At 50.0% G+C, this 11747-nt stretch overlaps 1 protein-coding gene across 1 annotated transcript; it reads left to right on the forward strand.

The window, feature by feature from the left end:
- Positions 1-7728: 7728 nt before the first annotated feature.
- On the forward strand, positions 7729-10794 carry OLIG2 (oligodendrocyte transcription factor 2). Its single transcript, XM_075920185.1, has 2 exons — positions 7729-7912; positions 8839-10794. The coding sequence occupies exon 2, from the start codon at positions 8876-8878 to the stop codon at positions 9752-9754; it is 879 nt and encodes a 292-aa protein (XP_075776300.1). The 5' UTR covers positions 7729-7912; positions 8839-8875; the 3' UTR covers positions 9755-10794.
- The last annotated feature ends 953 nt before the right edge of the window (positions 10795-11747 follow it).

Raw genomic sequence — 11747 nt, forward strand, 5'->3', positions numbered from 1 at the left:
AATGTAATTATAGTTGATTTCTTGTCAATTGCAATTTCTTAAATGAAATTGTTTTGCATGATGAGGGTACAAAAGTTACATTGCATTAAATTATATAAATAGTAATCAGAATTAGTATGTAGTTAATATATGCTATACCTGGACATTCCTTTCTTTTTCTCCCACACTCAACACCTCAAAATTAAACAGTATCTTTTATTCAAAGTTTTAGATTTAATTGAATTTTAAGGTTTAGATAGAAGCTTATTCAAAACAATGGGTCAAATCTTCTTTGCCTTACTCAAGTTCACTGTCCAATTGAAGTAAATGACATTAGTTCTACCAACTTCAGATCAGTCCCAAAAAGAGAAAGAAGATCAAAATACAGTCCAGGGTTTTCAGTGAAAACAATGAAATAATCTATGTTGTTGTGGATATCAGTATAGTCAATGGTGTGTTATAATTAGGGTGGGCTAAAGGGTGACAACACTGTTTTGCAGCAACTTTTTAGATTTTGCTTTGTGGTTTCATTCCATGTTGCAATGAAACTGTACCAGTTCTAATGTTTGTGTGGAAATGGAATTGTGTTGAAATGTCTATTTTCTGATTGACACTTGTGTTTTCCAATTTGGGAAGAGGAGTGCAGAATGTATGGGTTAGGCACCTAGCCTGGGGTGGGAGAAACCCACATTCAGCTTCAATTGGGATGAAAAGCTTTGCTTTAAATCAGGGACTTGATCCTCATCCAGGCCAGATTAGGATCCTAAGCACTGGGCTACAGGGAGCAACTTTTCTCTAGAAAAAATGTCATTTAGCTGAAAATGTTCTAACCAACTTTAATTGTAACCAGAAATATCTTTCTGTTTTAATAAGACAAAAAGCATGTTTTGTTTTTTCCTGGCTGCTTTTATCTTAGAAATACCAATAATATCAAACAGGTTTTCCTCATTTTTGTTGGAAAATTCTTGAATGACTCCCTTGTAGATTCAAAGCTATGCCAGCCTTTCATGGAAGCAATAGGTATGCTGTGTCCTTGACTCAAAGAGTATTTCTAACAACTATTTGTGTAAAATAATTGTTAACAAAAATGAACCATTAATTTAAACTATCAGAATAAAAATCACTTCCCCACTTAGTTAACAGGTTTCCCTTCCGTGGTATCACTGATGTCAGAACGTTACTAATTCTCCAGTTATAAACTCGATATTATAAATTCAGATCTAGTCTATTCAAGGGGTGGGAGAACAGCAGAAAACAAAACTGGGGTAGAAGGGAAATGTGCAAGCCTTTTTTGTACACCCCAAATCCATACGGGCCTGATCCAAAGCTCACTGAAGTCAAAAAGAGTCTTCCTATTTTGGATAGGGCCCATGGACCCCTTGCTTTCACCCCTAAACTTTGCAGATCATCTTCAGGAGTTAAATTCACCAATGGGCAAATGGCAAGCACAATATCTAGGCTCAAAATAGGGTTGATGTGAAGTTGTATATAGGTCTTGTGTTGATCACCATGCGTAGGATGAAGTGAGACCTTAGATGCTTTGCCCAATATCCTTGCTAAAGCCAGTACTAGAAATCAAGAACAGCTGGCTTCTCATCCCAGGCTCATTCCATTGAACTGGGATGACTCTCCAAAAATTCCAGAAAACCATTATTTTACTTATTGACAGTGTTACAGTCCTAAAACAACAGTCATAGAAAATAAACTCTTTGGGGCAGGGACATCATGTGTCCGCAAGGGTGTGGCACCTGCATTTTGATTGCCGCCACCCTTAAAGAGTTACCTTCATACATATATCAGATATTTAAAATACTCTTCTAATGGCATTTCCAAGTGATAGCCACATGAAAGCAATAATCTCGTTCCTATTAGGCTCCTCCCTTCCTATTATTCTGGGAGAGTCTTCTTTCTTGAGTTTCCTATAGATCTGATTTTAAAAGACTAAATATCCATAAGTAATAAAGTATGCACATTTTATTGTCAATAGCAACTTGGGGGGAATGGCTCCTGGAGGAAGAACCCTCTGTTGCCGACTTCAGTAGGGCCACTCCAGAGGAGTTTGCAATAGTCAAGCCCCACCGAAGGAGAAGATAAATTAGTCCGTTACATGCCGAGAGTGCCAGTCTTGCTCCCGGGGAAGATCACGTGAATTTCGCCAGTCGCTTCAGTGAGAGCAGGACTGAAGATGATGTGGACGGGGCCGATTATAAAATTGGTGAACAAAACAAGACAAAAACCACACACAACAAAACAGTGGTTTCCCGCATGTTTTATTTGCCACAACGTAAAAAGCAAATTGGAAGCAGCGGACAATTTTTCCCCAGGGGGGAATCAGATAAAACCCTCGTATTCCTGATTGCATTATAGGTGCTCCCCCAGTTTGACGAAACGCTGGTTTTGCTGACAAACCTGCCCCACTACTCGATCGCTACCAAATGATTTGTTCTTACTCCAGAGTTCAAGCGCCAGGGGTGAGGGAGAAAACATTTCCCCTGCCCTGGCCAGAACTCCACACCTGCTCCAACAGCTTCCAGTGCTGACAGCGCTTGCCAACCAAAGGCGAGCTGGCCCTGCGCTAGAAAGTTTTCCAGAAGAAAGTTTTCGGACCCCCAGCTCGCATCCCCCTTAGCACTTTCTCGGTGAGCAGGGAAAAACTACGGAGGGCGGCTATTTGTGTCCGTTCAGACGGAAACCGGTGTGTGGCTTGCAGGGGTTTGGTAGGCTTGGCACTTGGGGACATGACTGATGGGCTGATCCTCACAACATAGTTCTCCGCAGAAATACTTTGGTCAGAGGCTTAGTGTCCTTTTGGGAGACAGTGAATCGATACTGCAGCCGGGTTGCTGCAGTGAGACGATCCTTCATCGATTGCTAAGGAGAAATGCCCAGGTACTCTTACCCGAGACGCTCCTAATTAGCCAGGGGTATCAGAGGGGTAGCCGTGTTAGTCTGATTCTGCAAAAGCGCGAGGAGTAATTAGCCAGGAAGCTCGAGCGGGGGAGGGAGTTGAAGGGTTTTCTGTTACTGACAAGCAGCCAGCGTGTGGATTGGCAGGGAACTTGCTGCTCTGGCTGCAGATCTGATGTGCGAAGCTAGGATAACGTGCCTTGCCCCACCTGCAGCAGAGCTGGTTCAGACCTTGGACCTTTTCGTGGTCTATATTCCGGGAGATTGTCGATGAGCTGGTTACGCAGCGCAGCCCAGTAGCAGGGCTGGAGACAGAAGCTGGCGTTAGACTCCTAAGGCCCCCTCTTTGGGGGTGCTCACTACACCGGCCTTCTCCCCCCCTCCCCCTCCCTACAAGCGCAGCCAAGCGCCCGCCGCGTGGGAACTCCTGGCGGAGGGAAGAATTCGCCCCAGCAGGGAGGCAACAATCCAGGTCGGTGTTGGTTGGTGTTTTAAAAGGTGGATCCGGCGCGTGTTTTCGGACCTGGCGGAATAAGAGGTCTCAGCAAATGAGCGGGCAAGCCGGCCGCACATTTATTACATGGTCCATTCCCACAAACAGAACCCGAGCCAGCTGGGGGACCTAGCCAGGCTGCCCTGCGCTCTAGCGCCACTGGATCACTTAGCCGGGTGAGCTGGTGCGCATCCCTTCTGCGTGTCTGCGCTAGAACCGCCTTCTCCCCGTCAGTCACCCGGGCTCTGCCTGATGTTCAGGGCTTAGGCCTCAGGGAGCATGCTGTGTCTACACTGACCCAGCCTGCTAAGAAGCCCACGTGGCAAATGGCTGAGAACTGAGGGGCCTCGCTGCAGGGGGGTCATTTATTTGGCACGACTCTTCTCTTCTCCTTGTCCGGGGGCCTGCAGCTCCTGTAGGTTCCGATGGGGTTTGCCGCGGCGGTTGTTTGCAACAGAAATAGTGGAATGACAGCTGCGTATGGGGGGGGGAGGGGGAGTTGCATCTGGAGCTAGCTCGCAGGTCAGAGACTTTGGCCCTTGCCTGCAGGAGCGTGGAGTTTGATTCTCAAGCTACATAGCCTCCTCCAGCCAGCTCTTCGGGTCTGGCGTTTTAACTACTAGAAAGGCAAAGCCAACGTTTGGAGCACTTTGTAAAATCCAAATCCCTGCAAACCCCGCGGAACCATTAAGACATTTTCACGGAACATTCAAAGTCCAGGCTGGGCTGACATCTCCCTTAAATATGGCAATACCGGAGAGAATTCGGAGTCACTCCCAAGGTGGCTATACAAAAGAACCCATCCAGGTCACCCCATCAAACCGTTATTCAATATATTAATTACAGATAATGCAAAGCGGTACTAGCTGTCAGACACTGTAATGTGGTACCATTATTTCGCAAAGGCTTTTTAAATCACCTAGCTAGAGATCTCCCTAGCGTCATAATTCAGAACACACAGATATTTGTGCAGCGCCAAGCACAGAACACCTGATATGTTTTGTGAGCGCCAGAGCTTTACTGAAGAAAAGCTCAGGGTCAAAGGGAAATGTAGAGAAGTGTGGAGTGCAGGATCGAGGATGTACAGCCAATTTTATTATAACCACGACATTGTACAGAAAGACGAAAAGGCGTCTAAGAAAAATCCACATGCTGAAGTGTTGGAATAGGAAAGCTCAGCCCCGAAAATTTACCGGCAACTTTTCCAGCTTCAAAAAGCAACCTTCGGAAACATGTTAACTAAAGTTGTAAATGTCTTTGAAAGTCATACGTCATCCCTCTGGTGCGGACCCTCCTGAAATAAAATAGAGCTAACGACGGAACTGGTGTCATCTCCCCTGTTCGAGTGAAAAAGCCTCCACAATACTGGCTCAGCAGCAAAAGCCAAAAACACGCTGGACTCAATAATCTTGTGTTTGTGGATTACAAAAAAAAAATCCTGAAAAGACGACTGGATTATTAACATTGACCCGAGAACAAACAACGGGATGTGTATGGGGTTATTTCCTGCGCCATCCACTGCCCCATCTGTAGCACTTGGCGTCTGTGCCTTGCCTGTCATTTCCTTGTCAAACGGGACTTTTCCCTGTCACCTTTTACACACACACACACACACACACTTCAGTCCCCCCGCGAGACCCACAAGCATTCACAGCCGAAGGATTGACACACGCGCCCGATCAAAGAGCCCCACGCAGGCGTCCGGAGACACACATTCCAGTCACCCCAGCACATTCGGAGTGCCTTGTATCTTGCCTCCATCCAACGGGCCACTCGCTTGGCTCCGGTTGTTAGCCGCCTACCGGGGCCAATAGCCAACTATGCCAAGCCGCCCGAAGCTGCGGCTTGGACTCACGTTGCTTTGCGCGGAGAACACCTACTAAAAAGTTTAGGCTGCTTCTGTAGAAGGGAAACGTATTGCACAGCATCTCAAAACGAGCGGTAACAAATGCTTTAGGGAAAGAAAGAAAGAAAGAAAGAAAGAAAGAAAGAAAGAAAGAAAGAAAGAAAGAAAGAAAGAAAGAAAGAAAGAAAGAAAGAAAGGACATTTCTTCGAACCCCAACTTGCATATTTCCGCAGGCAGTAACTAGCTCAGGGCAAAGTTTGGGAGAAGTTCTGGAGCGTTTATCCGGGAGCCACTAGGTGGCAGGTGTTGATATAAACCCGGATTAGTGGAAAATGTAATTAGTTACCGAGGCTTATCTACTGGAGCCGGCAACCAAAAGGCCGACGAGGACGTGTCCGGTTATATCCACACGTTAATGAATGAAAGCACTGATCCCAGCAGCTTCCAGAGACCGAGCGGGACAAGGGAGAGAGTGATTCTTCCCCTTAAGGCACAGATTTCAAGTTGGCTCCATCTCCCGTTTTACTGGGGACCCGATCCGGCCGTTCTGTGCCTCTAGCCTGACAAATACTTGGAAATCTGTCTCTTTAGGCGCCCACTGAAAACCCCTCGAGGTCTGCAGCAGTGCGGTGCCAGTCCCCGTCTGCTGAGTCTGTCTCCCCGCTCGCCGGGCTCTGGCTGACAGAGAAATGCTACTTGGCTTAGTCGATGGGACTGGCTATTGCCCCGACTGACGGGCACCCCAGGCGGGCCGCCAAAGGGCAGGGCAGGGACGTTGCCGCTGATTCCTGAACTGCTGTCTGAGCCTCACATGCAAAGGTTGCAGATTTCTGCAGCCTCCCCTGCCTCCCCCCCTTTCTCTGCCTGGCGCTCGGCCCTCCCGCCTCCACGCCAGGTAAAGCTCCCCTGCTTACTGGCGTACGCAGCCCTACCCCGGCCCAGGCACACTCCTGGGCGCGCGTAGGACCCGCGCGCCGGTCAGACACAAGCGGCCAGGCAGGGGGGCCGGGAGCCAGCCTGCCCCTGCGGCAGCGTTTGCTAATTGCGCTGTTATGGATCCGCGTCCGAACCGCTCAGAAACACATTTCCACGCTTCACTTCTTCCCGTGTTGAAGGCGCATTTAACGGCTGGCTGGGGCTTGGCGGGCCAGCTGGGCACCACCCGGGTGTAAAAACCATCCAACAAAAGGCAGCGCGGCTGGGGGAAGGAGGGGACCCGGATCCGTGCAAACGAAAGGAAAAGCTAAAGCCGGGAACTAAACCCCAGTGCAGGAAGGGCCGGTTGCCAGTAGAAGGGGAGAAACACGCTGCCTAGGAGAGCCGTTGGTGGCAAAAGCCAGCAGTGCTGCCAAAGGCCATTATACAATGCTCCTAGAAAGGCGGGCAAAGAAATTGCTGCAGTTTCTAGGAAGGAAGTGGAGCTGCCTGGCTTCCCAAACTGTCATTACTTCAAATAAAGTTTTAAGGAGGAGGCAGCTGGAAATACTATTGCAAGCCTGGATCAGCCGGGTGTGTGTGGCGCCGTGTGAGGCTGCGTCTGCAGCTGACGAATTAGGGGTTTTGCCCACAAGAAGCTTATGCCCCAATAGATCTGTTTGTCTGTAAGGTGCCCCACGACTCCCGTGTTTATAGTAGGCGCGTGTTTAAAGATCGCTAGCAAAAGGGTCTGATATAATCAGCACAGGTGGGCAACACGAACGCGCTAGGGTTGCTCCTGCGCGCCGGATTTGAAGGCAGGACATCTTTTAAAACGGGACATTCGGACTGTGTTGCGTTAGGTACGTGGACTCCCGCCAACTTCGCTGTCCGATCCCAGTATTTGAGTCACATCTGTTCTTTGGCAAACCCTTGCGCGCAAACACTAGGACGGCTGAAAATCACTTTGCTTTTTCTCTATCAAATTCCCTTTCCTTCGGCAGCCATTCCCCAGGAGGAGTGCAGAGCTAGGCTCGGTTGGGATGGTTTTAGACTTGGATCTCGGATGAACACCGCCTCCCCCCCCACACACACACACACTCCCGCCGCGCCCCCTGAACTCCATGTCTTTCATTGCCCTGAAACATGCGTGTGTGGGGTGCAGTGGGAGATGGCCCAGACCAGACATAAGTGGCTAAGTAAGTGTGGGCAGGGTTGCATTGTGCCTGGTGAGTGTTTACATTTGCGGGGAAATAGCGATGTGTTTGTGAAACCTATTAAAACTCTCCAGCGCCCGCGCCCGGCGGAGTGTCCCGGGAGTTTAGGGCCAGTCCTTTCACAATGTTATTGTGATGCTGGGACTAAGGTCTGTTTGGTCTATTTTCCCCCCAACAGCTGTTCCGAACGCTGGCATTGTTACATTTTGTTACAGATTTGACAAAGGTCTCTCCTTTTCTCCCTCCTGTCTCCCTGGGTCTCTCCTCCTGGCCAACGCCATTGGCTGGAGCTGCGAAGGAGCGTGTCTGAGTCAGTTTCATTGAGCGGAATTAGCCGGGATGACATCAGTTTCCCAGCCCCCTGGCAGCACTTTGCTTATTGGTGCAGCGGCCCCTCCAGGACAATAACATTGTTCTCACCCGGCGCTGCTTGCCGATGTGCCTATAAAAACACCATCGAGACGCCCAAAGGTGCGTATTATTATTGTGATCCGTGACAACCACCAGCGGCGCCGGAGCGGGCCCGTTCTGCCAAAGGGATCGCTCTGCAAACAGTAAGTTCCCAGATAAATTGACTCCCTGGCTCCCGGGGGCGCTGCGGCAGCTAACTTTATACGGCAGGCGTCCCCAATAGCCCTGGTCCACGAAACCCAAATAAATCAATGGGGATGGACAGACCCCCCCCCCCCCCCCCACACACACACACTCTGCAAAGGGCGCACAGCCGGTTCCGTCTCCGACTCCCACCGCCGGGGCGCCGTCCCGAGTGGAAATGAACCCTCCATTCGCCCAAGACAGTGGAGGGAGGGAGGTGACAGATGAAGCGGCAAAAGCGGGGGGTGTAAGTGTTGAAACAAGTACCGATCAGATTAGAAAGATTCTCCTCCCCTAACCCCCTACCCCAGCGACTCCAGTCACTTCTCCGGGATTCCCCCTCCTTTTGCAGCGGTTTGTCCTGCGTTGGGGCGCAATGTGTCACCCTCGGGAAGCCTGTTGTGCAAGAAGCGGATCTGAAAAGATCTCGCTGTTTGGCGGGGGAGGAGCAGGGTGGAGATCCAAGGGTGTGCTGTCGGATGCTGTTGAGCAACTGGGGAGTATCCGGGTGGCAACTGTGTTGTGGCGTGGAAGGTGGGAAAAGGAGGCTAGAGGAGGGGGCGAGGGAAGGTTGGGGAGTATCCTGAGAGACGGGGGCTGATAATGCTTCGGAAAAGTGGCAAAGGGGGCTTCGGGATTTGGTTGCTGCTGAACTTGGAGGCGAGGGCCCGAGGGAGCGGGGAAGGATGTCTGGGACCCTACAGGCAGGGGGGCACGAAGGCTTTCTCAGACACGCTGGGCTGGGGACTGGTAAGAGGAGTCTGGGTAAGGGCATTGCTAGGTCCTGGGAGCTGCCTGGAGTACCAGCTAGGTGAAGTAGAGGCCGCGGCGCAGCAGAGTTTCTTGTCCCATTGATTCGGGGTCGCTCTCTGGTTTCTCCTCCCAGGAAGCCTGGTGCGCGGCGCTCTGCCCTCCCCGGGGCCATGGACTCCGACGCCAGCCTGGTATCCAGCAGGCCTTCCTCCCCGGAGCCCGACGAGCTCTTCCTGTCCGCCAGGAGTAAAGGCAGCAGCGGGGGCTTCTCGGGGGGCACCGTGTCCAGCTCCACCCAAAGCGACTCCCCGCCCGAGCTGAGCGCCGAGCTGCGCAGCGCCATGAGCGCGGCCGGAGTGGTGGTGGTGGACAAGCTGGGCTTCAAGTCTTCTTCCTCCTCTTCTTCCTCCTCCTCTTCTTCCTCCTCCAAGAAGGACAAGAAGCAGATGACGGAGCCCGAGCTGCAGCAGCTGCGGCTGAAGATCAACAGCCGGGAGCGCAAGCGGATGCACGACCTGAACATCGCCATGGACGGGCTGCGGGAGGTGATGCCCTATGCTCACGGGCCCTCGGTGCGCAAGCTCTCCAAGATCGCCACGCTGCTGCTGGCGCGCAACTACATCCTCATGCTCACCAACTCGCTGGAGGAGATGAAGCGCTTGGTGAGCGAGATCTACGGCGGCCACCACGCCGGCTTCCACCCCTCCGCCTGCCCGGGGGGCATGGCCGCCCACTCCGCCCAGCTCCCGGGGCACCCCGGCCACCCCGCCTCCCACCCCGTGCACCACCCCATCTTGCCCCCCGCTGCCGTCTCCAGCGCCTCCCTGCCGGGATCCGGCCTCTCCGCGGTCAGCTCCATCCGACCCCCGCATGGGCTCCTCAAGTCGCCTTCGGCCGCCGCCGCCTCGGCCCCGCTGGGCAGCAGCTTCCAGCACTGGGGAGGGATGCCCTGCCCGTGCAGCATGTGCCAGGTGCCCGCGCCGCCTCACCACCACGTCTCCAGCATGAGCACAGCCAGCCTGCCCAGATTAGCCACCGACACCAAGTGAGCAGGCGGAGGGGAGCTGCCGAAGCACGGTGGGGATGGGGAGAGAGACTCCTGGCCCGGAGGAGACGCGGGCACATTCGGGGGACACAGACTCTCTGGGGGCCTCCCGCACAGGCACAGATAAGGACTTACAAGGACATACCGGGCTCATCCACCATTTTTAAATGCACCCTCCCCCACTCACAGGCTGGTCCCGGGGCACTTTCAGGCAAGTTCCACCGTAGCGAGCGGGACCGAAGGCGCTCAATCACTGAAGCCCCGGCAGAAAGCGAGGGGAACAAAATCCAGTTCCTTCTTCCTCTACGCAGAACTGCTCCTCTCTCCTCCAGCAGGGAAAGGAGGGGGCCAGCCTGCCGTGCAGCACTTGGTGTTCTGTCCAGTTTCAATAGCAAGTGTGTAAACGCACAGAGCATTTTTACACGACATACATGTGCGTCTTTTGTAACTTGGATAGGAGTTGAAAATAGTTAGAGATTCTTCTCAACGGAAATCACCAACATTGCAGAGGGTGTTTTGCTTGTTTGTCTTTATTATTTTTACATATTCAACGTTTTCTGGTTCAGATACTAAGAACTGTAAGGCAGTTATTCGGAGCACCCGGCTGGTCACTTCCTACCAACCTAATCTCCAAGAATGAAGGCTTTAGATGTAAATGTAGCCTGCAAAGTTTCCGGGGGGTTGGATTTGTAAATACACTGTCCGATGATGATGCAAGTCCCTTATGCTTGAGCTTTCTGTTTGTGCACTTGTACTGGAAACCTTTGAATGGTAAAGGGCTTTTTTGTTTTGGTTTAGTGTATAACACGTTTTTCTTTTCTGCCACCATTAACAAAGTTACAAAACTCTTTAATGCGCTGTCTATGTAGGAACTCCAAGCTGCCTGTGTTGCAATACTGAGAACTTGGGCTTGTTTCTGAAATAACAATTTTTCTTATTACTGCCCCTTGCAGAGATTTTATCATCTGTTTATTTTTGTAAAAAAAAGTTGCTAAATAATATTTATTACTTGTTTGGTTGCAAAAACAAAATGAGTGATCTACTGTTGAGATTTTAAATAAAAAACATTTTAAGTACATTGCTTTTTTCCACCCATTTATGTTCTGAGAATTCTAGAGGCCCGGGGTGAAGAAGAACAGGACTTACTTACTTTTAGAAAAAAATAACACGGCATCATGCTTAAATAGACCAGAAACAGATCGAAAAGGATTTAGAACATTTTAATGTAATACTTCCAGCTTTTTTTCCGAACACTCATACCAAGTTGCGATACAAACTGTTTCCCCTTTAGTCCTCTAAGTAGCAAGAATAATAATTATCAATTATATCAGTGTTTGTCGTCCAAACTTTTAGGAGTTTCTTAAACAAAACTCAGCATTTAGTAAAGACAGGAGAAGAAAATATTGAAAGGTTGGTGTTTCGTGGTCGTTGTTTAAATAATTCAAAATAAGAGACGTTAGACAAAAAAAAGTTGATTTGGGAGATTTCTACTTCATTGTGTATCGATGTATTTGCATATTAAACTATCCTGTGCCGAGATAGCCAGACACAACAAAATATTGGAACAACATTTTAGTTCTCGTGTGCTTTATACCTCCAACTTAAAAATGATTAATTTGATTTAAAAGGAAGGTTTGGGGATATGGTTTGCACTCGAAAGGACGCCGTATTTCTTCACTTCTAAAAAAATTAACTCCTCTTCTTAGCAAAAAACAAACAAAACCAAAAAACTTTGCAAATATGCAGTTTTGCTTTGGGTGTAAATATACTTAAGATTTGACACCACACCCTGGGTTCGAGTCGAATCCCGCAGAAAGAAATAGCAGCAATCCCATCTGATTTCATCGGAGCAGGATCGGCTCCCTCATTTTCCCATTTCACTCTTCCTTAGCGCTTTCAGCTTTATTACCACTTCACTTAACGCACTAGATTTTACTGCACTCCCCCCACACTAACACGCCTGTCTATTGAATAGTGCAGAGAGCTTCTTTAGCAAT

Source organism: Pelodiscus sinensis, chromosome 1 (genome assembly GCF_049634645.1).
Source record: "Pelodiscus sinensis isolate JC-2024 chromosome 1, ASM4963464v1, whole genome shotgun sequence".
NCBI lineage: Eukaryota > Metazoa > Chordata > Testudines > Trionychidae > Pelodiscus > Pelodiscus sinensis.